This window comes from Colletotrichum abscissum, assembly GCF_030869225.1.
Source record: "Colletotrichum abscissum strain IMI 504890 chromosome Unknown Scaffold_92.1, whole genome shotgun sequence".
Taxonomy (NCBI): domain Eukaryota; kingdom Fungi; phylum Ascomycota; class Sordariomycetes; order Glomerellales; family Glomerellaceae; genus Colletotrichum; species Colletotrichum abscissum.
This window is the reverse complement of record NW_026850539.1, coordinates 32,377-59,563: the sequence shown is the minus strand read 5'-3', so window position 1 is coordinate 59,563 and position 27,187 is coordinate 32,377. Positions and strand designations below refer to the sequence as shown.

Here is a 27,187-nt window from a genome sequence, read left to right as displayed (position 1 = left end):
GGCCGCGGCTCTGGTCCGATCTCCGTACCACCGGCGCGGCGCCGTTTCGTCCCGCCGCGCCAGGAAAATCCTGGGACGTCATTCTCACCGGTGTGTGGGTCGCGCGCCGAAAGCACAGGCCACCACTCCGTAGGTCCCCGACGTAACTCCTCGCGTCGGCTTCTTGTCGAGGCTGCCACTGGTATTAGTATTCGAGAATACGACCTGTAAGATGTAATACGCAGTGTATCGAATAACATGTTTTCCTCCCTTTGATGACATGTTTGCCTGCTCCTACAGCAGCCGGCCGAGGACCTGGCAAAAGCGCCTTGAGGGTACGAGAGATGTCTTCATCCCGAGTCTGGGAACTGAACACATGAATGCCGGGAGGCCAACATCATGCCACATGTGTTCCAAATTATCTCCGACCAGCGAGTTAAGCGTGCGCTGCTGGCTGTTAGAACGGTCCTAATCCTTTCACAGGGGGACGAACGGCCTAGTCCAGCCGGGTGAGCGTCCACGGGTGCACACTTTGATGTTGTCCTCAAGACGCTTTGCACTGCTTCGGCAAGTGAAGCGGAGTATACACTATTTGCATCCATAAGAAGGCAATCCAGTGTGAACACGTATGATATGGTAATCGAGTACATATTTTCTCTTGAAGCGCCCCTGACATATTATGCATCCAAGAGGACGCTCTCTGACGTGGGTCGTGATGTAACGAGAGAGTACATGTTGGTTCTTGAAGCGTCTGCCACACTCTTTGCAGTTGCAGGCGCGCCCTCCGGCGTGATGGAGGGCGTACAAACCGAGATTAGGCATAGACACCGTGTTTGAAAGCGTTTTCTTTTATCTGGCTTTTTGGTCAACCTCTAAAAATATGATTGTTGGGTTTTCACCGCCGTTTGTCACCGCTGTTTAGACGGCATAGCGATAAACCTAATCCGTTGGGGAGCTGTTACCAAGACGAGGGACGAAATCCGGACGGTGCAAACTGATCGATCAATGTGTACAGCCCACGGATTGAATTAGACTGGCCGCCTAGAGACGGGAAAATATTGCCTTCGGGTGTGCCAAAACTCCACTACACGCTCCTTTTGATGCGTCTTCTTGCCTCAGGAAATGCGCGGTAGCTGTTTGAAGAAGAAAATCAGGCAGTTTTTGGAGTAACGAAGATTGGAAGCCCGTTGAAATAGATATAAAAGCCTTGGAAATAGGAAGAACACTCTGGGATTGAAAGCTTACCATCCGGAGTCCAACGCCTTTCGTCGACAGGAAGGTGGCACGAAGCCCCCATCGTTGGGACCAATGCCAGCCGAAGGCACCGACCCTCACGTCCAGCCCCTCCACCGGCTGAACTTCTCCAATCGCCCCCGACATTGAAGATTGAATCGGTCAGCTCTCGTTTGCGTACACACAAAAGTAACATGTCGTCCAATGTCTTGACTCATCTGCCGTCAAAAGCCTTTGCAGCATAATCAAAAAACCCAAACTGTCACCATTGTCAAGGGCAGCCAAGATGAAGCAGTCATGGCCTGGACTACAACCGTGACCGCGGGTTGCGCCCGCCGGGTCGGAGAGGCCTGCTCACCTTGGCGGCGGCACCGCATCTGCTAACCTCTCTCGCTCTGGAATGGACCATGGCAAGCATGGCAGCTCAACTTTCCCTTGCGTGAACTGCCCTGTCGTCGAGGGATCAGACAAGACGGAGCAGAAACACTCGCGAATAAATTTGAAAGCCTTCAACACTCTGAGAAGTGCAATATGAAGTAGAGGTATACGATTCTTCACTTGAATGCATTGCCCACATGGCTAGCCTGCTGATCAAGTCACAGGTCGAGCTTGCTTCATCTCCTCTTATCTGAAGATCCGCAGAGACGCCTTTCCTCACCAGCTTGTTGAAGTGGCTTCCTCCGTAGGACGAAATGCACATCTAGCTGGGCACCAGCCCATCAATATTGCTGATTGTATCATTGTACTCTCTGAAAACGGACGGTCTGGGATGGATGGCACCTTCGACGGGTGACGTGACATCAGCCACGTACTCGACATGTCCGCGAGGCTGCTTTGAATCTCAGACTCGCAAGCCTCCTGGAGCATGGCCAATGTGCTGCAGCAATATCCGACCCGCAGGTCCGGCCAGCATAACCTTGTGCCTCTTACTGAGGGCGAGTGGGTGTAACCCCTGTCAGGTATCGTTTCGTAGACACGCGTACCTTCTTCTCCACTCACCGCCCTCGTTCGTAGTTCTCCCCACTCCCGATGGATCATGGAGTACAGGGGAACGACATGGGCTCAGCGTAACGAGCCAGGTTCTGCAGGGGGGACGAACCGCATCTGGCATCCCTGTTTTGTGCAAGGAAAGCGAGGAGCTGTGGCCAACGCCATTAGGTGTCGTCGACTCCGATTGAAGTCTTGAACTTGATGCATTTATCGGACGAGCGAGGCGGCATTTTCTTTACATCGCCTTTGACCAATGATTGATTCGTCCAATCGCGGAACCTCCGACACGCACATCCACTCTCCACACCCATCTCCTCATATTGAACAGAGCTGTCAATTTCGTATAGCCGCACATTGTGTATTATCGGAAGGCAACTAGTCTAGCATTATAAATATGATGGGTTTGGCGCCTTCTGCTCGCCAGGACATTTTCACCGTTCAGATATTGACCGAGCAAAAAAGCATCGCGAAGAACAAATTGCACGAAGACGACTTCAATACTAGTATTTGTTTGTGGGTACAAACCCATACTTGATGCCAATTGTAGACGCATACTCTAACTCATTCCAGGCCCACAACCTCAACATGTGCACGTGGCTTGACACACTTTGTCCCAGGTGCGAAAGCACTCTTACAACTGTTCGCTCTGTCCATTGTGGTACAGCACACGAACAAACACGAGATAATACGATTCATGAAGCAGGGGCAAAGTGCGGACCTTGCAGTTTGCCCACGCCTCCGACTAGCAGCGATGACGAGTCTGCACATTAGAATCTTGACCAAAGCATTTTGCATGCACCCGGGCTATCATCAACTTGTTGGATTGACGATTGTGTCTGGATAAGGGAATGCTTAGGATGTATTGAATACTATGTAAGAACTGTTGGATTGACGATTGATTGATTGATTGATTGATTGATTCCTACTCGAGTCGCATGTACTGTACCTCAGTCGAACTGCAAATGATTGCTGCTTCCTGCCGGGTTCCTATGTGGCTCATGTTTCCTCGTCCGATTACTGAGTATGTGAGTATGAGAGCTCGTGCACAGATTTCGCAGACATTGTCGGACGTTAAAGGGACGACAATCCTTCTTCGCAGAGGGGGGAGGGGGACGACGGGTGACCAATCTGTCTGTAATGTGTAGTGTTTTGCGGCACCGATCGTAGCATGCCTGATGCCTGGTGCTTCTTCTGTGCAGGAGGTGATACTGTTCTGTCGGGCTAGTCGTCGTTGCTGTCGCGGGACGTTGCAAACTTTGTCGGGGATGATAAGGCGACCCATAACCTATCGGTGACTGTAATGTTGATGTGTTTGGGCGTGGTCGTTGTGCTTCTCGTGATAACCTGCAGGCCGCCAGCGGAGGTGGCGATGGTGTTGTCTCTTGGCACGTCGTTCTTTGTGGCTTGCTCTCGAATGTTTCGTGGTCAGAGCCCGCTCGCAGCCACGAGTAGGCGCTTTGGATGCAGAATCAATGCCGAGGATGGCATTGTGCCCAAAGTGGCCTCGGCAGACGCGAGCGGGTGTGGTTCGATCAATTTGGTGCTGTTCTCAAAAATTTCGTTCGGCGCTTTTGTTGGTGTTTTTTGTTGAATTGACGACTGTGTCTGGATAAAGAGATGCTGGAAATGCATTGAATAATATGCACGAACCGGTGATTATGGGTAAATACGAAACATCACCCCGCTAAATCCCTCAATCGAGCACAACAATCAACTTTTGATAGATGACCCCAGGATATTGCATGATATCAACATCTTTTGTCTAAGAAGTACACAAAGGGTCATCTTTGATAAATGAACCCTGTAAGCATTGCATCGAACGTCGCTCATGCAACCAATCGTCGCAACCTGCTTAAACTCATATTTGGATTATGATATGGCTCATCCCCGCACCTCTATAAATCATGCTTTCTTGACTCACAACAAATTGTTCTGTACGTTCAGGCTTTCACCGCGCAGGGGCAGGCAACGCAGCCGGTGGTTCTGTGTATGCTGGCTCTCACTCAACCTTAGATCCTTCATACCAAATTTTTTCTACTTTTATCTCGACCTTCTACAATGGCTGAAAGAAGCGAAGAGCGAACCGCAAAGCGCTTTTTCATGCAAATCTCGCAGCGCAGTCCATTTTGGGCAGCAACGGACCAGGATATCATCAAAGCTGCTCTAGAACACCTTAGCGATGGCAAATCTCCACCCATCGCAGATGTAGACATCAAGCTTGTTATCCGAGAGATATGGCCTTCAGAAATATGGATTGTCGTCGACCTTCTCAACGATGCGTACGAGCCAACTGAAGCCCATTTGCCAGGCCGGAATGACTTGCCTGTGTATATTCTCCGTCTCGGCAAAGCTCGCAAACTTAATCCTGCTGGCCAAGCTCTGCAGGATAGGGTCAACAAAGAGGTCTGCAAGGCTCATGATTTGCACGGCAAAGACAGCAAAGTACCTTTCGTTGTCGATCACTCCGATGGCCGCATACCAACTTTCTCCAGTCCGCGATCACAAATCGTTCTACCACGCGGAACAAACACCTGATCCCAACTAGGCGCTTCTCGACCCATGTTAAATATCGACGCCTACCCGCTTTGGTGTCTGGTTGAGGGTTATTTCGTTCTGAATCATGACTCGCTAGCAAAAGTCGCTTTGGTCACCAGCTGTCATATGTAATAGCATTACCACGGTGATAGAGAATCTATGAAATAATACAAGACAGCCATCAGCGTCCAGCGAAACAAAGCCCCGCATTCTGCCGGTCATCGTCGTGCTCGATGATGCGTTGTGATGTTGCAGCTGTGCCGATGTTTGGAGTCACCTTTCGCTTGACATGCCCATAATACTACGAGCGCTTGCCTGGCGGTCACGCTTCAATTGCAGACTCCAAAGAAGCTGACGGGATGTGGGTGCTCAGCTGTCGTAAATCGAAAGCCATGAAGTCGAGTCTTCGACGTTTACCACCTGGACATCGCCGCTCGGGCAAGAAGGTGAACCGAGAGTTTTGCTCGCGTCGGAGAGCCCGGATGAATGAAGTGCCAGTAGAATTCGACCATCTCGTCCTTGGTTAAGGTCTCGATCCGCGCTGCGTCCTCCTGGTCTGAAATAGATGAGTGGCCAGTCATGGACAAGGAGAAGATGCCTACTTACCTTTCAAAAAGTCATAGTGCCCGCTTTCAATCTGGACCCAAGTGCTTGTCACTCTCCTCTTTGAGATTTCTAGGGTTTTGAAGACGCTCGATGATCAAACTTTGTTAATGCTTCTCAAAAACGGCCTCGGACATAGAATCCAGGTCATGAGAGAACTGGCTCAAGAACGCCTCGATTCTCGTCTCGAGGTAAGCAGATGTCTTCTCGCTCTGGATGTAGAAACCAGGACCACACATGGTAGGAAAGCTCAAGAAAGGGTTGCCGACCAGATGTCCCAACTGCTCCTTGGTTCTATGTTGGTGGAACGCCGGCTGATGTGTAATCTGGAGAAGAAGCATCGCCTTGGTCCGTGTCGTGCGGTCGCTGTCATTTCCAACAAACAGAAATACCCCAATACAAGTATAGAAGTCTGCCGGGTTCTGCAGCGTCTTTCTGTGAAGATAGTCCGATCCCTTGGAGATGATAAGAGATTGAGGTACGGGCCACTAACTTCCCGCTGGTTCCCGGGGCTTCAAGGTCTTCTCAATCAAGTTTACCAGACCGATAGCTTCGAGTTTTTGGAAGTTGCCTTGTGCGAAGCACTCAATATGTATTAGCGAGAGGATCTTACTCCTGGGTTGAGAAACGTCATCGACGGTGTTGACCGACTCGCGCAACAGTGCTGCGCCTGGATGCCAGAGCTCGTAATTAATGCATGATACAAGTTCCAAAACTTGGAAGATGAGTGCCCGAAGCACTCCATTTCGATACTCTAAACTCAGGCTCTCACTCGCGATGTCGAATTTTGTCTTCGATATTTCGTGGAAACAGGTCGAATCGAGAATTTTCTCTAAGAGAAGGGCTAGTTTAGCGGAGTACCCCGAAACGCTGAGCAATAGCCCTCGATCGAGCGTCCAATGCTGGACTGAAGACCTGCGAGCCTCGCATCGTAGCATTCGGTCTACAAAAATTCCACCATCAGATTTACGAACAGTCTGATTGTGACAGCGTTTCTGAAGTCGAGTAGACATCAAGATGCCAGCACCTGACATTAGATGTGGCCTGGGGTACACCGGAAAGGTCGACCTTCTTCCACCAGCATCGCATGGTGGCATCATTTCGAATGAAACTTGGCGAAGGAGCTGATCTATGGAAAGCCTATGTATCGAATCCGAAATTGACAAGAATCCATGTGTTTTGAGCAGGAACATGAAGTTCTGCGGTCCTTTCGGAGGCAGTACACAATTTAGCCTTCCTGAGGTCCGCCATGAAGCGCTCACGGTGCCTAGTTCTGACTTATATCAGCTGCACGGCTGCACAGTTTGGGGCGAATGCTGGCGGGCTACGTGGCGGAAGCTGTCTCCATGCATTCAAGTTGCTCAGCTTGACAACTTGCAGTCCGCATGACCCCAACCGTCGACCCGGCCGTTGGTCAACGGTGGCAGTCACTGTCTCGTTAGCACGCAGTGCGCTTTACGCGTGCAGATTGTTCAATTGAGGTGCGTAATGCACCCGATGTTCGAGAAGAAGAGAAAAAAGGTTTGGATCCCTTGGCCGCAAATGACCATGGACATACATGCCCGGCAAAAGGCCGGCCCTGCGGCCTTGCGTAACACAGGAAATAGTCAGAGACAGCGACGGATGAGGCGGGATGGCTGATGGAGGCTTGCTGAGCGGGGCATCACTGGGCCTAGAAGCAGCGACGCGCCCGCAGCCATCCGCAGACAAGGATATCGGTGCCATCTGCTCGCTTGCCTAAACCCCCAAGATGCTTTGCTTCTCAAGATGCTTCTACGCCGCACCAGGGGCAGCGCGTGATCCTTGACGGAATCAGGCAGCAGAGGTCTTCGGCGGCCTGTCTATTGCGTACAGCTCGTGCGTAATGAATCTTCCCCAAGGTCGATGATGAGCGTCGTACACGGCGGGGAGCATGTGGGATGGCGGCGATGAAGAGTCTAATCTGGGGCACTTCCTTTGAACCACCTTCAACGAACATGTCCGGGTACAACAGCCCATCGGGAATTCCTAGGGTGGCTGAGGACTATACAGTACGTAGCAGCCCACACCAGTTCGTCTCTTTCCTGTGGTCCGGCATAAAGCCATGAGGGTGGACTACAGAAATACCCCTAACTTGACCCAGCTCACTTCCAAGGTAGGCGCAGCGCGAAGAAGCTCAGCGGCGCCCTGGAGGGACGACACGACAGGCAACACCGCATATATGCATGGCCGTCATGCCCAGCTATGTCGATGCACCGTCGACCCGAGTTCTACGGTCTGGGCTTGTCATGTTGGTAGACTGCGCTCGCCGACTTTGATGTGTCGTCGAAATGGCCAATGATCCGCGCGCCATTGATTAGCGATAACTGAGAGACGATTCGTGCTTCGTCATCAGCGATAGATTGCCACCAGCCGTTCCAGTGTCCCCGACCCTACTGAGCAAGCTACCAAGGGGATACACACGCCAGCACCACTGTTCGTGCTCGAAGTAGGTATGTCGCACACGCTAGCGTCGTATGGCGACGAACCAGGGTCGTTTGATCGTTACAGCAAGGTACTCGTCCACCCCTGCTCCGGTACGCCATTCCATGCCATCCGCCGAAGTCCCAGTTCGTTCTGTGCGAAACGGGTAGACATCTTTGCCTAGTAGTTTTCAGGAGAGCAAAGAGTGATTCGCTCAAGTCTGCCACGTCCGATTCGACCAGGGACGTAGAACAGCGATCGTTTGAGCGGTAAGACTTGAGCACCAAGCAGGGCCTCTGCACATTCATGAGCGTGAGGCTGTGTTCTTTGGCGAGGCAGGGAAGGTGGAACAGGCCAGAGGACAGCGTTCGGCATTTTCGGGATGTGCGTCTCATCTGGCTCTCTGCACCGAAACGCCTGCCCGTGACTTGCTTGATGTGAACTCATGGCGAGCAGGAATGGATCGCGCTCGCACTTACCTTAGCCGCAACACGACGAGTACTGGGTGAGGTTGATCCTACAGGTAATGTTCATTCTGCCTCTCGGCAGGGGTGCTATAATATGGAGTCAGCCTGCTCGACCCGTCCATCTTGTGCGAAGCGGCTTTTTTTCTTTTGTCTCGCCGTACTGTATCGACTGCTCTGTGGGTCGGGTACAGCAGCCGGTAGCTTGTTCCGCCAATGTGCGGTCTGCAAGCACCTCCCGGGAAGTCGAAAGAACAGGGAAATGGTGACCTCGTAGCGCTGATAGCTGCGCCACGGCGATGGTGATGACAGTCGTCTGCTGAGAACGGTTGGACGGCGCCCGCATGAGCTGTGAGCAATCGCAAAGCACACCTTACGCGGTCTCTTTTTGTATTGTTCATCCCAGCTGTACGAGTGTATCGGCGCGTCGCAGGGCTTGAGGGTGTACTCCGTGAATGATTACAGACCCTGGAGAAATGCGTTCCGTGTGCGAAACGCCGAAGTTGGTACTAGCACCAATGCCGGGTGAACTCGCTTCCACGAGTTTAACAATGTATACTGACTGCTGCTGGTCAATATTTGACCTTTGCAGTGCCGGCGGTTCCACAGATATCGTAAGTGTGGACGCGACTGGCGATGGGGTTCTTCCAAACCATTCATTCAAAGGGCGCTCCCGCAGCTCTGATACACGCAAAGGGGCGTCAACTCATCTGAACAGCGGAAGTGGAGTGCAATCGCATCTCAACCCCTCTCTTGGCACGCCATGTGCGCAAGGATCAGGTCTGGCGTCTCGCATTAAAGGTCCTTCAGATTCTATGTCACTTGTTAGTCTTGATACTACTGGATACAGGACATTGCCCGTCCCGTTGAAACCTCCCGAAATATGTAAAGGCAGAAGGAGATGCCTCTCAGCGCGCCGATGCGCCAACACAGCTTTTGTGAGGACATGCACTTTGGCGCGTCCTATTGGAACGCCTGGTCAATGCAGGATTCCATCAATGGGAATCGCGCCGCCAGCCCCCTTGGACTATTGACCAAGAGAGGGGACAGGTAGGTTGCATTACGGAGTAGTAGCCGCTCCGTTCATTCCCTGCTGCTATGCGTGCCCGACTAGCTTAGCGCCCGTGACGGCGGGTCTCTACAGCAGGCCCGTTCTAGCGAATGCAGAGGCCAGTAGCTCCGGGGCTTAAGCTTTGTTGGCTCCAACGTACCGCGCGCACTAAAGCCTCAGCAAGGTTTCGGGAAGAGTGCCAGCTTACGCAGTAGAGCACTGTTGCGAGGGAGCGTACCCCGTTTCCGACAAACGTTCCTTTCCCACGATGACTGCACCCGTGACCCCCCTAGTCCGAGTTTGTTTCACTGATGATCGCTGGCTAAGCGCCCGTAACATCAGAGTGGATGGTCCCACAAAAGTAAGTAGTGGCCGCCCTTGAAAGGGTTTTTGTGGTTTCCGAATATCCAAATTTGGCGCCGTCAAGGTTGAAGAAGATGGTAGTATTCAAACGCATCTGTCAAACAGTGACTTTGCTGATCCCTGATCCCTACACACTCTCCACTGCCCATCATGAACAACTTCTCCTCACTCGAAAGCTACATTCGAGCAGGCCTTGTATCAGGGCACCAGCCACATCACTTCATCCGAGGTGGTGGTGGTTGTGATTAAAGGATCTCGGCCTCTACCAGCCTGCCAATCCACTCAACTGTGACGTCACATTCAGAACGTTTCTCCTCGCGTTACCGATTCAGAACAGCTTGCCTCGACAAGGCAGACTCGGCAGTCGAGTCAAACAGTCAGCCAATCTTCGATCAACCCTGAGTTTTTAGTGGTTGGATCGACCGACCCACACTTAAGCGCTCGGAGCTTGTTCGAATTGACGACAGACACTAAAGCATCCTTAACCTTCGCTACACTCAACTTACCCGTGATGGCTCCAAGGACCGCACAGGCTCTGAGAACCGAAAAAGTGCGCAGGCGACGTCCACGCCAGTGATCATGCCGTAGAGCGTGGAACCGGACAATAGTCGTGCTACTACCGGAGATCGAATAGGGCACCGCTAGCTGGCAATCCAGGAGAGGAGAGCTCAAAGTACGAGGAGATTAGAGCGAGAAGGCCAGCCCAAGGTTTGAAATCCGGGTCATCACGGTTCTCCCCACACCTATATAAATCTTTTCGAACTCCGGAACGCGCTGTCAGCTCGACGCGCAACGACGCTATGGAGGACACCACGAAGCAAATTGGTGCTCAGAGCGAGGGCTGAGGCAGAAGGATTGCCAGTGCCGTAAGCTGCTTACCGAGTGGATGAAACGGCAGCTCGGAATGGACGATTTCTCTTTAACGCGATGCTTAAGTTGGAGAATGCCGCTTGTTGCTGACGCTGTTGACTGTGAATGTACACCATCAGCAGGTTTAGGCGCCGTCACGCTGACTGTGTACTATGATGGCCAGCTGTCAGCAATTTGTTCAATCAGCCACTTCGGGATTCTGTGAAAGGGATGTAGCAGCTTTGTCAAGGGACCCCTGCCTCCTCACACGTACATACCTGATTCATGGAAGGGCGGACACCAGTTTTCCAAACCTTTGTGGAGAAACATGTATAGTATATATTTGATCATACATGTTGCTTCCTCTTGGCAACACACTTCATCTTTTTGGACTTGACCCACACAAGCCGGGCCCATAGTCGTTCTGGCTGTGTACATGCGACCACAATCAGAAGTACGAGAGTGACTGCTGTGAAAGCTGGTTGTGGATGCTTTGGAGTAGCTCTTGATTACACGCTGCCCCTCGCACTGTCGTACACCATGCCGACCCCACATTTTGGTTTGCAAACCAACCGCAACAGCCATTACCAGAGGTTTGCGGAGGCCCATCACAGCAACTTTCGGCTTCTCAAACTTTGAGAATATTTGCGAGAGAGGAAGTGACGTATGATCACAACTGTACCTGGCAAGATCTATGCGTGATGTTCGAATCCTTTATGGTGCGTCTTCTGGACGAGATCCTGCCAGCGCCACTGTCCATCATTGTACGGGCGCCAGGGCTTCTTTTGAGCTGATGGGCCCGACTCAGTGGACCAGTCCCGCCAGCAACCTGGGGCTTCGCAATGTCAATCGCCACGGCGCATCGTTCAGCGGACTAGTCTGTTGAAAGTCTCCTAATCCGCATGTTCTGTCGCAGCTGACCCAGGTTATCTCGGGCCAATAAGCACCAGCTAGTCTAAACGTCATTTAACCCCTTTCGCAGCGTACCCTCGTGGGACAAGATCCACTTTAACCTGTTGCGTTCCAGGTAAATTGTGGCGCGGCATGTGGCATTCAAAATAGGCAGCTACCTCCTCTCACCACTTGCGTCGACACTTCCTCATACACGATGGAGAGTCCCATCAATAAATCAATTGTCAACGTTGACAGAAAACTTGCAATCACTCCGCGATCAAGCGCGCTCAGGTACGTCTGCAACAAAGGAATAGGGTCTGATAGCATACCGTCTTATTCACCCAAGTGTAGAACATCGTCATGTGCATAGAACTCTGGCGGCGATGGAGTTGTGGCTGTTTGACGTTCAAGACACTCCATGCTTGCGACGAGTGGGCGGACAGCCATCCTGGCGCCAATGAGGAAGGCTCAAATGAATGGGACAATTACGATCATGAGGGCGATCACGAGACAGAGGATTTCGACAGTCGTTGCGACGATTGTGCCCATCTCCCAACCCCACCAACATCATCGGATGCAGAAAACTGAGCTTGCGAGCTAGTGGGACTGAAAGTGGGACCTTGGCCCATGTCAATGAGTTAGATAAGTGTATCAGACGAATGATTAGTCATGTTGCGACAGGTCCGTACTTAAGCCCGCTGGAACCCCTCTGTTGCTTTTGCTCTGATGTACTCTGATGTACTCCCTACAAGCATGGCGCTACGTTTCGATCGCATCCTAATCCAAACAAAAACCCACCTCGTTCCCGGTCGCGATTATCACGATAAATTGAGACGGTTAAAGAACAGTATCTGCCAGGAAATCTGGGGCAGAGACTTCGACACCAAATTAGACCGATGGCTTAATCACCGCGCCAACTTTGGCTGCTACAATCAGCGTTGTTATTTCCTCCTTGATCATGTTACTTCAGAGGAACCTCGATTTCTATGGTTTGAATGGACAGGGCAATCTTTGTCAGTGTGAACAGCTCACAATCGAGGTTCCAGCTCACTAATGTGATCACAGCAACGCCATCACCAGGACACTTCCCCCGGAAATACTAGCAGAGCTCGAAAAATATCCGCCGGGCCTCGAACAACATAGGCCGCCGAGAAGAGTAGTGGTGTCGGCAGAATGCGATTCTGATACCAGAGTTCAGATGATCAAAAGTCGGCTACGACAAGGCATGGATGTCACTCAAAGGGAGCTTGCTTTTCTACGCGCGCACCCATTATTCTTCGATCAGCTCCGGAGTATGATAGGACCTCAGTTACGTGAGAAGATCAATGGCCAAGTTCTCTCTAGCTCATGATAACTTCTCAAGATCATCGCTCTTAGTTTCGTCCACTTGTGGATTTGACCTAATGCCCCGCTTCGACTGACTTTGAATAGTTCCAACGGGCGTATCACAACAATGACGCAGGAAGTGGTGAATTCTGTTGTACATAGGATGCTCGAACAGGATCTATGTATCGCAGCTCCTGGGTTCATGCAAAACCTGTCCAGTTCACTAACCAAAGTTGCCGGTATAGTGCTCGTCATTGTGTCTTGTAATATCCTGCCCCTGTCCCGTCCCAGGAGGTGCCAAATCGTCTCCAACCCTGAGGAAGGACGACACCTTTGGTCTTCCCTGGGCGTCGCTGTATGTCCCTAGACAACAAGCGAAAGTCGACTTCCTTTGCTTTACTCTGGGCTGTCCTGCTTTTATCGTGAGAATAAGAGGAAGTGGAATGACATTAGGCTTCCACTCCGGTTTGGGTGGTAAGACCACAACTTATTTGTGCTTACAAACAATGAGATTGAATCGCCGCTATGCCTTCACGCTGTTTCTCGTGCGACAGTACCTCAAGCGTCGTGCCAGAAGACCGCTGTCGTTAGTAGCAATGCCAGAATAACACAGGAATAGACCTCGCCAGGCATTAAAGTTGTTTGTATCGCTACGGGTTCGCCAAAGGTAGGTGAAAGTACTCCCGGCCCGGTATCGGGCGATTCGGTATTGACCCCGGAAAAGATGGTAATAGATAGAAGATGGAGCCCGTCATACTTGCTCTGGACATAATGTTAGGACCACGTTGAGTAGGTTCATAGCCCTCTATAGTCTCCGCCTCACAGCCGATGTCGGGGCACTGAATTCGTCTTTGTCTCAAAACGCGAGCAGGCTAGAGCTCTGTTGCACCTCTTAGCACGCCATGATGTTTCCTCTACATATGTGCTGCCAGAAAGATTGAAGGAGCGAGCAATAGAGTCGTCGAAACCGTAACCGATTCGACGGGCTCGAAGAGGTCCTCAAATGAATGGAGAGCGAAGATGGGCGGCTACCGACAGGAAATCCTAGCCTCTAAATTTGGCGGAAGGGTGAAACAAACTCCTATCGGCGCGCTTATCTAGTCAAGAAAGGATGCGTCAGCTATTTCGAAAGTGTGTTGATGCCAAGCCTAATGGCGAAAGGACGACCCAGTGACGATTGTACCGACGATCGTCACTGGGGACCAAATGCTGAGAATGATCAACCCAAGTCGGGATTGCCGTGCACGATTTCCTTGGGCGCTTCCGGGGCATCGGATGGTGGAATTACGGATGCTCAAAGAACGACGGCGGAAAGGCTGCTGTGAGTCTGCCTCGAGGCAATAGTCCTGGGCCTTGCGTGCTTTGACGTGGACGCGCTCGGGTATCACTTGCCGTCACTACAAGGGCCAGATGCAGCATTGCGTTTCTGCTGGACAACCTATATAATCCGGCCTTTAACGATGTTGCGGAAAACATCCTGGCGAGAAACCCAATTGGATACCGCGACGTGACAGATAACCGTAACTTCCAGAAAACGTAGGTGCTACATTATCTGTTATCCACGACCCGCAGACTTCCTGGATTTTGGGTGAGCCATTTCTTCGCGGTCGAGGGACGGATCTGTGTCGGAAGCGAAGTATAGATTGCTACTCGCAACGTTGCATGACCATACCAGGTCGATAGAGGATGATAAACACACGAATAAGATCATTATATTTGAACACTAGACCGTGAGCATGCGCTCTCTGAGTGCGTCGACGGTCGTACGTAGTTAACACTCTAAACCAGAGTTGACCGTAACTTTTGCCGCAAGATCAACCACGCTTGGCAACCAGAAGGCAACTTCGCCAATCCTTGCGAGCTCAGCCATACACAGCACCATCAAAACCTCAGAGGCTTCAGGCATACCAAGGCATGTCAGTGACGTCGTCAACGGCAGCGGCCCGACCCTTACCGCAACTCACGATCAGATCGCCTTGCAGGCGGAGAAAGAGTCGCCTGACAGTCTCGGCGTCACCGTCATCGACATTGTCTAAGTGGCCTCAGTCCGATCGCGGTTGATGCACTTTTCGAGCCTCTTCAGCCAACATCGTCGGGCTTGGCCCAGGTTCAGGGTTGTCTCGCCGGACTCGTTGTGCGGTTTGTGGTAGACGATTGAAAAGTCTCGTTGGCCCTTGGAATTACGGAGGACGAAGCGAAAGGCCGAACCACCGGCTGGTTCCATGCTGCATCCGAGGCTGCACATGGCCTTGCAGAGATCATCCCAGGAGAAGGTCTGCTGAGTGCCGTCTTGTAACGACAGCCAAAAGTCCGATTCTCCAAGCTGGGTATGTGGCAAGTGACGCGGGAATGAGCTGCATAAGGGCCGTTGGGTCGACTGCCCGGTCGGTCGGCTGGGGTTGGGAGTCTGGTGTCGTCCCCCTCTCCGACGTGTTCGTTTGAGTTGAGTCGCGGTGGCTGCCGTCCCAGGCGCCTTCCTGAAGATAGAGACCAAGGCATCCGTCGGAACTTCTGACACAGGCTGTTCAGACCCAAGCGGCATTGTTTGTTCTATCTTGCGAAATATGCCTTCGAGACTTTGGTCGTTCTGTGATACCTTTGCCATCTGCTGGTCCAGTCGTTGCCAGAAAACCCTATGCCCTTCAGTTAGATTAAACTCGTCGGCGTTTTCCATTGCTTCGACCGTCTTGTCGAGGATTTCCAGCCAGGGCCGCCGCCTGCCGGTCTGTCCCGCGTGTAGAGAGTCGGCCACCCTGGAATACTGCACCCAGTCAGAGATCGACGGATGATGGCTGCTTATCTCCTCCAAGCAGACAGCCATGACGTGCAGGTCGCTGAGGGTTTGGGAGACCGCTATGGGGAAGGACGTTGTTCCATACGCTTCTCGCTCTACGGTTTTCATCACCTCCGAGAACCCCATAGACCGAAGGACAGGATCATCTTGTATGATCATCTCCAAGAGCCGATCGCCAACCGTGGTGAGTGTTCTCTGCGGCGGTGGCTTGATCCATCGGAAATGGAGCAATCTCTCTTCGAACGCGGCACAAAGAGCGATGTCGAGGGATGCTGCGATCTGTATGTCGTCGTCTGCGTCACTCAACAGAGGGTTTCTAGTCTGTTGAATAGCGGTTCCAATGGACTGGTCCAAAGCACTCAAAATGTCGATGCGGCCGAAGAGTATGGTAAGCAGCTCTTTTTTACCGCTGCTTTTAGCCAATCCCTTCAGCCCGCTATACCAGGCGTCTGCGTCTTGGCGAGCCTGCAGCAAATGGTCCATTGCTTCGTCAAGTGATGTTCTGATGACATCTCCCATATCCTCCAGATTAATACTCATGGTGTGGGAAAGATAGTTGGGCCGGGAGAAGCGATCAATGAGAGGGGTTCTTTCAGCGTCACCATTGTCGACCGGGAACGGCTCATCTCCCACTTGAGCCTTCGACGTGTTATTTATCGTGTCCGCCAAGCAGCCCAGGAACCGGTAGACCTTCTCTTGCGCTTCGAGCTGCCAGAAGAACACGCTAGGAGTAATAACGCTCGGATTAACGCATGTTAGTGCTTCGTGATCTGCGAGCTCGGAGACAGTATCTCTGTAGACCCGACGCGCCCCCGCCTCACCGGAAGATCCGTTGTGGAGCTTCAAGAACAATACTCCTTCCACCGCGATGGGAGTGTTCCGCCCTGCAAGAAGACCCAAGGTCGAATAACGACCATCCAGGCGAAGGAAATGTTGCGGTGGCACCTTGCACCGCGTTTCCAGCAAAGATGGTAGGACGTCGCTCTCCGAGAGGTCAACACAATTGAATGGCTGATAGGGATGAAGAGCAGTTGAACGACCGTCTTCGGGCCCCTTCAGGTAGGCATAGATATGAGCACTTTGGATCCAGGGAAGCTGATATTTCAGGAGAACCTGCTTCCTAGCATCCGTACTCAACCCTGCCCAGCTCCTTCGAAAGGCGGGTAGGTATTCCTGCTTCAGTTCGAGCTTGTCCAGATCCTGCAGAACCTGCTTCTCACGCCGGGAAACAGCCCGCCAGAATTGTTCCCTGTCCATAGGAATCGAATTGGATGATGTTAAGTCGATGCCCATGGCGCGGTGCATTTCTGACGATCGCGTTTGCCAGTTTGGCCCGAAGAGACGGTCAAGCGAACGCCAAAGCGGGTGTTCTAAGAGTTCGGTATGTGCATCCTCGAGCCCCAACTCCGAAAAGTTGATCTTCAGCAGCTGGTACATCCAGGCCAACCTTTCGACTTCTTCGCGTAGCTGGTTTTGCGCGTTCTTGATCCATTCTTCCAGATTTGTCCAGTCGATTTTCTTATGCAACCTTTCTTCCAATGGTTCGAACCGTTTCATGAGCTGGTTCAGTGGGTGATCTTCCGAAGGCTTCAAGAGCCGAACCAATTTGATAGCACTGTTCACATCCCCATAACCAGCGAGCTCGGCTTGGATTACCCTTAAGTCAGCCCACACGGTGTCGAGTTGGCTCACCTGCCTCTCGACCCAGCTGGTAGAGCTATCCGTGAGCGTGGGCATTGTCGCTTGTGTTGTTTACAGTAGCCGTTGGTGGTTGCGGTTGATAGACAAGCCAGTTGTCAGCAACGCGAACCAGAAATCCCACAGGCAAAATGACGGCGAGAAGGAATGGGTACTTATACAAAGCAAGGAAAGGCCCGGCATAATGGCTTTGGGTGTGCTTGTGGAGAGCTGGCGTACTTGAGGGGCTGGCCCACTATTTATGCACGGTGATGAGGTCCCAGTGACTTCGTTTGGAGCATGAAGCGTAGTACAGTAGTACCATGGAATCATGGATACGTAGGAATTCCCGCAGCGGTATCGGGAGGACGAATAACCTACACATGATTCTGAATCAGCCGCTGAATGGCTGGGCTTCCGCCTGTGAGTGACGCACTGCACCTGGTCTGCTCGAGGCCACAGCTACCTAACGAGGCATGTCTACAGTGGCCTACTCTATCAGACACCAGCACGGCAGATACCAGCATGGCAAGGCCTCCGTGCTGCCGAAGACTTCGGCAAGCTGAGCCTGTCCATGGCGCCCGGCACAGTCAAGCACCTCTGTGTATTCGACAAGCCCAATGTGACTTTGCCCTACCGGCCGGCTGTTCGACGTCGCCGAAACTTGCGACTCGGCACATTTCGTGAGGGATGCTGGAGGTTGGCCGCAATGCGTGGATAGCCGGCCTTCGACAGCGCGGAAAGGAGCAGCAGCAAGTGTCAGCAAGACTTTGGCTGTTACAGGCCCGGAAACGAACTCAAACGGACTCGGGGACACGGCCTGAGCCTATCTCTGTGACGGCAAAGGCAGCGCCAAATCACCACTTTAATCCCTGCGTCACGTTGCTGAGTCTCGGCGGCAGGAAGTACCCAAGACCGCAAATGAAGGGCGGCAGTGACCGTTGGCTGGACTGTCAACCACTCGACGATGTAGACGCCACCCTAATCGATAACGCCTTCTCCTGGTGATTAGCCAGACGTGTGGAAGAGAGGTAAGCGTAGACTACTTTGCGTACCCCTGTATGCACAGCGGTGCGAAAAGCGGCGCACTGTGAAGCCCGTTGTACCGTCGTATGTCAACCCCTATCACCAGGATGGGCAGAGGCAGACACGGAGAGTGGGTTGACTAGGGTCACAGTGGGTTGGTGGAAAATACACCTAGCCCTAATTAGGCAGGCCTGCCAGCCGTAAGGAAAACAGGTGCGGCTACAACTTGTATGCAGCTGTGAGATTAGCTTCTCAAGATCCGCTCGCAGCGTCAGCACCCGGACGGATCTTGCCGTACGCAAGACTGTAGCAAGTTTCCCACGATGGTACTTGGGCGGTGAACCGGTACTCGTGGACGAGTCGTGAAGTTACAAAGACGATCAAGCCACACACACGTATCGACCAAGCCACAAAAAAAAAGAAGAAAAAAAAAGGAAGGAAGAGTTGTTTTATTGTGAAGCAAGTCTGGCCTCTGGCACAAGATGGCCCTTCGGGCGCCTACACTAGTCCGCCTAGTATTGTGCCTGTGATCTACGTAGTATGCCTGTTGATAGCGCACCCAACCTGCTTTGGCGGCGTCAAGCCGTTGTGACAGTGATTACGACCAACCAACGGCCCGAGACACATTTTTGCACCAACATGCTGGCCAATGGTATGCACCACTTGGTCAACGACCAATCGTTGGCCAGTTGCAACCGCCAATCACTACTATGGGATTGCTCCTCACCGCGGAGGCATCCGCAGGGTCTAATCCTGGTGCTCGCAGGGTCATAGCGACTGCCAAGGGTCTCGGCGGCTACTTACAGCATGGGACCAAGAGGAATTGCATTCCATGTCGGGGTCGGCGTCAAGCACAGCAGAGCGTCGACGACCTTTATCCGTCGCAGCCGCACCACACTCCCCCGCCAGGCTGGTTCAATTTGAATTAGCGGGGATTAGTGGGAGGTCGCGCAAAGCAACCGGTCTGATACATACCAACGCTTCACAACCCAAGGTGGTTTTTTCCCTTTATTTCCGAGTCTTGAGTGGACCGTGCTCAGCAGACATACTTTACCAGCTGGGAATGCGGACATTGGTCTTGCAATTCGCTGTTGTCGAATGCATGAGTCGATCTTAATGACCCCGTTGCGCATGTCTGCAGATCGATGTATCCCAGCCCATGATTGACTGCGAATCTTCGCACAAAAGGACGGCATAAAGAGCGTCGCCAACTCGGAACGGGCTTCTGTGGTACTCATTATATGCTGACATGATGGTAAGGACACTCATCTAATCAGCCCGAATCTGTTCTGATCCGCACTCATGGCCCTGACACGGACCGACCCAGCGGCCGGTCAACGACATCAAAGGATGTTGCAAGTGATGAAAAACGTGAGGACCAAACATTGGGGGATACCCACTCGGTCGAAGCTCGCGAACAGCGCAACTACGAGTCATTGGTTAGGATTGCGGTCGATGCTATGCGAAAACTGACGATGGCGGCGAGACAGGGCGACATGGGTAGAAGCACCATAATCGCCCTTTGGACGATAAGCCCCAGCCACATCGTAATGGATTCGCAACGTAACATCAACCGCGACCTCGTCCTCACAGGTTCGAGTATCTCTAGCAGCATATCGTAGGGCCGATTATAACCATGCGCGTATCTGGCCCGCGAAGCTGTCCTGACGGTGCGCAGCGTTCCCCCATTTCGACTCTGCGAGCCGCACCTTTGCATTCCGCCCAGCCATCACTGCCCTCCCCTCGTCTCCATGTGAACCAAGAACGACATCCGATGGCTGTTGGCTCATACGCACCCCGACAAAGACGATCCGTGGATTTCCTGCAATTCATGACCTTTCACTCAGCGCATTGGGTGCCAAATCGAGGCTCTATCCCGTACGCAAAGCCATGAATCTGGGAATAAGTCCAAAACGTCTGTCTCGGTAGGTGCAGCGGAATTCGCATCGTCAACTAGGCTGGCGTCCTTACTTGGTGCAGTTGTGATAACCGGGGAATCGACGAGATGGCGGCATGGAGTCCACGGCCGATCGAGAGACGCCAAATGGTAAACGATTCCAATGTTGCACAGGTCTGAAAGCTTCGGTGATGTTGTCACTTCCTATAGAGATCTAGAGATCTAACATCCAAGGTGATCCTGATGACGGATCGGCTGCAACAACGAAGCCGTGAACCTTCGGCTTCAACCAGATTGTCCAAGATACTTTTGTGCCTCACCCAGCGCCACGACCCGACCAGCATCCCTCTTTAGCTCCAGGGAAAGAGGGAGATAGACTTTGACGAGCAGGCGTGCCATTTTCTGCGTGACACAAGGGCAGGAGAGATCGAGCTGCACGATCCTGGAGAATAAAAGTCAGCCGTCGTGGAGACAGAACTGAGAACATATTGCCAAACGTTTTGACACCCAGATGATCCCCTCATTCCGCAAGGATTGTTCCTTCATTATGACTGCTTATAGTGCATCGAGGCGCTGTTGTACAGAGATACGTTGCGCCAGTAACACACCCTGCTGCTCATGGAGTGTTTGAATATAGCGTAGTGGGATTGGGGCCCTTTTCCTGCAGCTCTAGTCACATGTCTTGAAGCTTTACGACGTGGATATAGGTTGGCATTGTCCCTTCTCAAGCCGCCATGAACTCCAACATCCTGCGGATACTTGAGATTGCAGCCGCAGATCGTGAGAGATCTAACATCGGCCAGAGGAATGCCGCTGTACAGCTTCTGATGGCTACGAAGGCAGCGATTGATAAACCACCGATGGGGTTTTCTGACTGTAAGACGCACTAGTACAGCGGGACGGCATCATGACTATTATGGTAAGGAAGCTCCTCGACCCTCGACGTGCAGAGCACGCGAATCGATGCTCTGTAATGAGAGAGAAATGTAAGCTCGTGTGGAAGGCCACTCTGATCAGGTCATCTGTGAAGGAAGGACATGGCAGCTTATGGCCTGGCCTGGACCCATGGGTATCCGCCTTTGCATTGATTTCATTCACGTGGAATCTGAGATGCGCATTTGCAGTCCTTTCCGAACGTGCACGGATGGAATGTGTGAACGACATCCACGTAAGTCTCAGGGAAAGCTGATGCTAGCGGCCGTCCATCTCGAAGGTGCTGTGTATACACGATTGACCAGACTCACACCACCGGGCAAGACGGGATGAAGGATCAAGAGTGTGCCTACATATCCAGTTTTCAATTTTGCGGCAAAAGGTGACAGTGGGTGCTTCGTCGCAAGGCAATACTGAACGCCAGGTCAGTCTACGCAAATTTCACGACGTGCTGAGTCGAGCCTTTTGCCTCCGCGAAAAAGCTGGTTCCAGCTGCGTAATTACTACTCATAACCAATAGCTCTATGTCGAGATCATCGGACTGTTTCGTAAATACACTACGACTGTTGCAACATCAGGTCTGAAGGGCTCATTAGCTTCTTCCTTACATGTCAAAACCCTGTCAACTTTTGTTTCCCGTAGAGCCATTCCCCAAAAGTCTCACGGAGCGAAAGCTTATTGATGTGAAGGTGTATCCCAAACAAACTCGATCTGAACCACCACAATGGCATTGAGTGAGATGCCGAATGCCACTTTCCCCGTGGCTCGACAGCCCCGGATAAGAAGATTTGAGTCCATGGGGATGTCGGCTGCTTTCAAAATCTTACCCTCGTCAAGGGCGCCATCATGTCGACGATAAACCGAAAGCAGCCCAGTCGCTGTCGACGCAAATTCCATATGAAGGGACAGTCTGTCGATCTGGATGTGTAACGGCCCTTGTCCCACCAACGCGTACCGATGCCACGGTAGTTCTAGCTCCGTGATCTTGACGAAATGTGACAGCATGACCGGCCATGAATGGCGCCTTGGTAGCATGGCGTCTTCAACATTGCCATGCCGCGCTGGGATCACGTTCCCCTCAACCTCCGTGAGTCGTTCAGTCAGGCTCGAGGTGGCTCCACTGGACAAAGGCAGACATGCACGACTTTCAAGAGGATAGCAATACACGATTCGTCTCTCGACTTTGAGCCTTTGAATCGCCTCTCCCATGTCCCTTGTCATGCAATCTATCACGCTTCGAAACCTCTCTGTCTCTTTAGCGGTCATCCAGTCGACGTCTGGCAGCGTCCATTCCTCGTAAAGCCGACCATGGGTGTGCGACACCACATAAACCCCATGCATACGAATGAATAGATCACATAGATAGGAAGCGGACTTGCTGCATCCGATTGCCCGCGGCGCTGGTACATGTGGCTGCCGTTCCAAGTCGAATATCTGTTGAACCTCTGCGTGCACGAAGCAGTACTGAGCAACACCTGGAGGGATAATGCCTGCGGGTGACTCCAAAGCCACAACCTCGACATGTCCAAACAAGTGCCGATAGCGGGTTTTCTTTGCGAGACGGGTAAGGTCTTTGCATGTGAAAAAGTACCTTGCCAACTTGTCAATCTGGCGGATCTCTGGGCTCTCGGCGAGCCGTTTTCCAACGCCCAACGACTTCAGATGCTCCTCGACCGAGTTAGCGCTGCCCAGGCTTGCCACTTGCGCGCAATTTTCGACAATGGTCTTAATGGCGTCCAACAAGGCACTGGGCTCTGTAGGGTGCTCGACGAGTTTTAGGGTGTCCCCTAAGCCCTTCAGTCGTTCGAGAACTTGTGTGATTTGCGCAGTGGATTGTAGGGATTTTTCGATCCTGACTATGCACGTCTGTACTCTGCCCTGCAATGACATCTGTCGTCTTGTGAAGTGGCGAGGTTGTGCCACCCAGGTCGGCCGCAGCCGGCTTAGAATACGACTACTGTTCAAGCGGATAACCATCTCGAGAAGCTTCCCCTGGACAGCACGTTTCGAACCGCCTGCAGAGATGTCAGATCTTGATCATGAAGGCCCCTTTGTGAGACATGCCTTCTTTGCTGAGCGTGCTTACATGATCCATTACCTTCGCGAGCTCATCCTGGACCTTTGATGATGGTGTTGTGTTGCCGGCAAGGACGATCCGCAGCCGTTCGTGACATTCACGCAAGGTCACCGTAGAAACGAATTGAGCTCCCTCCTTGTGATGCGCAAGGAATGCGATGGCATCGGCACATTGCATTTCATCCTCAATAGAAAGGGTGTGGGTGTCAGATTGTGATGTTCTTCCTCCGCGATAAGTTCGTGGCTCCGATGGAACATCAGTTAGCTGTCGCATGGACGTAAGGACTCGATGGAAGTCGGCCTTTAGCGGCGGTGTCCAAAAGTTGAACGACATGATCGATCCCAGTTTGCGCGCGCGTGAGATGGTTCGATATGGATCAAGCCTGGCGCCGTTCTCCCTTAAAGGGTTTTGCGAGATGTTCGCTCACTTCAAAAGCAATCTCTCTTCTCATACATATGTTGGGATTGTGCATGGATGCCCGACGTGGTCGTGAGGGGAAGATGGGTTCACTCAGCCAATCGCCGAGGATCCGTCTCTCAAGCGCTCCCGACAAAACTGTAGGTTTGGCTAACGACTAGCATTACCGTGCAAATCAAGATTAGGATGTTGACCGAGAACCCACGAACGGCTGCACCAGTCTGGAATGGCAGAACACCTGCTAGCTGAGGCGGACGCAACTTGCTGGGCTGCGTGCTCTTTCTATATGCCTGTAACCCGAGCTCAGCCTACAAGTGAACGTCGCGTGTACTGTGGTACCCTGCAAATCTTACTGCGGCGCTTGTACCGATACTTCCACAGTGGGATCTGAGTATGCTTACCTGCTTCGCATGATGGTCGGAGGTACTTGGGCAAGAGCTGACCAAACATGTGGATGCCCGCCCTGGCCCTGGCAGGACAACACCAGTCGGGCGTGCTGTCAGCGAACCACCACGATTCAGGTGGTTTGTGAGCCTCAACCAAGCAGGCTCCAAACTGAACGCCTGCCCGCTATCGTTCAAAGACCAGCGATTCCCCCATTTTCTTCACATTGGCTGAGCGTTTGGCCGCGATTAACAGCTTGAACCCTAGTGTGAAGACCGGGTACCGGAGCTGCACACCCGTCCGCCGACGTTTTCCGGCCCCGCCCGGTCTTAAGCGCCGCGCAGCAACTGGTTGGGGGCTTTTCTTCGTCCAATAGTTGGAACATCTTCGGGCGTCTGACGGCATACCGACCTTGATTGCACGCGACCATCTTGTGTTGTGTACGTCGCCTGCATCAAAGGAAGCGATGATTTCGCAGCATGTGTAAGGCGATGCGCTGCTCTGCGAGGCTGCATGTATGAAGACACTCACATCACATGCCTGTTTGTTGACCACCAATGGACATTGTGCGATACATAGCTTTGGCGATACCAATCCTTTGCCAGGTTCTTATCTGAAAGACGACTTTTTGCCACCACAGGCGGCGCGGCTGGCATACCCTCCTACTGTGCTAACGACTAAATCCTACGCCGATCCCATTCGCCTCCTGCAACGGCGTGCACCCGCAAGAGTTCGCCCACACCCGAACGCTGGCCAGTGTTCCCCATACACTCGCCAAAACCATATACGACTGCCCTGCCCAAGAATGAAACATGAGGCTACCAGCCATCAAACGTGCAAGTGCATTTCTCTTGGGTAGTGCAACCAATCCAACTCACTACATGATGCTACCCAAAAACGACACCGAAGAAATCGTGCGCCCCGTGTCACGCCCACGGGATAGCAGCGTCGTCCCCGAGCAACTGCGAATATGCCGCCGGGGTACCTATCACGGCGCACTCGCTTTCAATCTTGCCGCCTTTGTGCTTCCTGCCCTCTATGGCACCCTCTCCAAGCTCTGGGTCGCCAACATTGACTCGTCCCTCGTCGTCACTACGGACGCGTACACCTACATCGATGTAGTCACCGAGCTTCTCAATGAAGGTCTTCCACGCGCGGCATGGGTGATCATCGGCGACAGGGCATCTCGATTCTTGGCGCAAAGGCTGCAGTTGACGCATACCCTCATTGCTTTCCAGTCCGTCATGGGGCTCATCATAAGCATCGCCTTTGTCGCCGGCGCGGAAACATTTGCCAAAGGCTTCGTGCCGGCCGAGGTCCGCGTCGTCAGCATCACCTACATTCGCATCGGAGCATTCAGCGCGCTCAGCAGTGGCATCGAGACTGCTGTTTCGTCAGCCACAAGAGCACTGGACCGTCCTGACGTGCCGCTGATCATCAGCTCTGTCAAGTTCGCCGTCAATATCGTCCTTGATCTGCTGATCATTTCCAAGGTCCACATCGGGTCGCACCAGCCGACAGTCAACATGCAGGCAAGGATCCATTCCGCCTTTCTCGGCCTTGCGTACTTTCTTTGGAGCAACACCATTCGCTTTCAGAAGCGCCGGCGTGGGCATGACGATGAAGGCGGGACGACACGTCCGAGTGCGAAGGCACTCCTCATCCTTCTCCGCCCCGGTGCCTTCCTTGACCTTCGTCGAGTCGGCGATCCGCAACGCACTCTACCTCTGGCTGGTTACTAACATCGTCTCCATGGGTTCGACATATGCGACAGCGTGGAGCATCTTAATACCATTCGGTGGGGTCTTATCATGGTTCCCATTCAGGCCCTGGAACAGACGTCCCTGGCATATGTTGGTCACGCATGGGGCGCCTGGAGACGGAGCATCGGCGTTGAGACTACGCAGCCAAGGGCAGGAAGAAGCACCATCCGCAAGATTACAAGACCAGCCCTCAACTCCCTCGCTATAGCTATCGCCGTCGAGGTGCCCGTGTGCTTGTTCCTGACGTATTTCGGCGCACGACCCTTCGCGCGGTATCTCAGCGGCTCGGATGAAGTTGCCAGCGTGACTGCGATGATGTGGCGGACGATTGACTGGTGCTACTTTTTCTATGCCATGTCGACGATGTTGGCGACCATTCCGTTGGCTACGCGACCGAAGTGGTATCTCTGGCAGAGTCTGGCGCGCAACCTCTTGCACGTGCTACCTTGGGCGATTGTGTGCCAGACGGCCCAGCTCTCGGCCGATCGGGCGTGGACGTACCACAGCCTGGTGTTTGGTGGGAGTCTTGTATTCAGTTTTGTTGACATTTTCATTGTCGACGGTCTCTGGGTTTGGACTCTGTTGACAGGCCGGATGAAGCTCGATGTGTTCCGTGGATGAGTGTCAACGGAGATCTCAAGCCCAAGGACTGTGCATCATCGAGCGCGGGTAGTTGGTTGGAAATCCACGAATTGCCGGCTTTGTTCCTCTTTTTGTTTGCTACTTTTGAGCGCATGCCATGGGGTTTTGTGGCTGTTTTTGATAAAGGTCCAGCTTTTCTTACTGTGTGTTGCGATTAGGAGTGCATCCGCCATATCACCAGCCGCTCCTTGCAAAGGAGCGCTTAACATAGCCCCCCAACCCCTGGTGGTGTAGCCTCGCATGCGACCCGCGTCTTACCCTTTCCTATCCGAAGGAAGGGCCTTGCGATAACATTACCGCTCCTCGCGATTTCCAATCAGGCTTTCCATTCATGAGATTGAGACCATGGGGACAGTTGTCCGTCTGTCATTTGCTCTTCGAGAGATTCGCTCATAGCTTTGTCCCATTGACTTTCCACATTCGGAAGCAAGGCATGCAGCATGGCTTCCCGCTGCCGCCGGGGTTGGTTTGCGATTTTCGTCTGTGTGTTTGGCAGTGGTTTTGCGCTCGGACGAAAACCCATGTTGTGGTTACCAGGCGCGCGAGCTGAGGTGAACCCTGTAGCCGCCAACGAGCAAGTGCTCCTCACTTGACCGAATGAAGATCGTTCACGGCCAAAGACAGTACCGGAATGCGAATGGTTGTACAGTGCTAATCTATAAGTTCACGGCCTTCTAAGTTGGTTTGAGTACGACGGAAAAAGAAACAGGGTGGTCATTCATGGTGGCTAATGCTGCACTTGCAGGCCTGTGATACGTGCACAACCCCCGGCAGCTCCAGCGCAAGCCAGACCACAGCCATTCTACGCGCCCTAAGGCCTGCCACAGAGCAGGGTGGACACTTGCGGC

The 27,187-nt window shown here is 52.7% G+C and overlaps 7 protein-coding genes across 7 annotated transcripts; 4 read left to right on the top strand and 3 right to left on the bottom strand.

The window, feature by feature from the left end:
* Positions 1-3,508: 3,508 nt before the first annotated feature.
* On the top strand, positions 3,509-3,793 carry CABS01_16350 (uncharacterized protein; the record flags this gene model as incomplete). Its single annotated transcript, XM_060549681.1, has 1 exon — positions 3,509-3,793. The coding sequence occupies one exon, from the start codon at positions 3,509-3,511 to the stop codon at positions 3,791-3,793; it is 285 nt and encodes a 94-aa protein (XP_060389489.1).
* Positions 3,794-10,773: 6,980 nt separating this feature from the next.
* Positions 10,774-11,118, bottom strand: CABS01_16349 (uncharacterized protein; the record flags this gene model as incomplete). The annotated part of the gene is made up of 1 exon (XM_060549680.1): positions 10,774-11,118. One exon carries the CDS (start codon positions 11,116-11,118, stop codon positions 10,774-10,776), a length of 345 nt encoding a protein of 114 aa, XP_060389488.1.
* Positions 11,119-14,761: 3,643 nt separating this feature from the next.
* On the bottom strand, positions 14,762-17,260 carry CABS01_16348 (uncharacterized protein; the record flags this gene model as incomplete). Its single annotated transcript, XM_060549679.1, has 1 exon — positions 14,762-17,260. The coding sequence occupies one exon, from the start codon at positions 17,258-17,260 to the stop codon at positions 14,762-14,764; it is 2,499 nt and encodes an 832-aa protein (XP_060389487.1).
* Positions 17,261-18,865: 1,605 nt separating this feature from the next.
* CABS01_16347 (uncharacterized protein) lies at positions 18,866-19,848 on the top strand (the record flags this gene model as incomplete). Its single annotated transcript, XM_060549678.1, has 2 exons — positions 18,866-18,878; positions 19,487-19,848. The coding sequence occupies 2 exons, from the start codon at positions 18,866-18,868 to the stop codon at positions 19,846-19,848; spliced, it is 375 nt and encodes a 124-aa protein (XP_060389486.1).
* Positions 19,849-21,731: 1,883 nt separating this feature from the next.
* Positions 21,732-23,466, bottom strand: CABS01_16346 (uncharacterized protein; the record flags this gene model as incomplete). The annotated part of the gene is made up of 2 exons (XM_060549677.1): positions 21,732-23,048; positions 23,143-23,466. The coding sequence occupies 2 exons, from the start codon at positions 23,464-23,466 to the stop codon at positions 21,732-21,734; spliced, it is 1,641 nt and encodes a 546-aa protein (XP_060389485.1).
* A 1,352-nt stretch (positions 23,467-24,818) lies between these two features.
* Positions 24,819-25,676, top strand: CABS01_16345 (uncharacterized protein; the record flags this gene model as incomplete). The annotated part of the gene is made up of 1 exon (XM_060549676.1): positions 24,819-25,676. The coding sequence occupies one exon, from the start codon at positions 24,819-24,821 to the stop codon at positions 25,674-25,676; it is 858 nt and encodes a 285-aa protein (XP_060389484.1).
* A 69-nt stretch (positions 25,677-25,745) lies between these two features.
* CABS01_16344 (uncharacterized protein) lies at positions 25,746-26,318 on the top strand (the record flags this gene model as incomplete). The annotated part of the gene is made up of 1 exon (XM_060549675.1): positions 25,746-26,318. One exon carries the CDS (start codon positions 25,746-25,748, stop codon positions 26,316-26,318), a length of 573 nt encoding a protein of 190 aa, XP_060389483.1.
* Between the last annotated feature and the right edge of the window lie 869 nt (positions 26,319-27,187).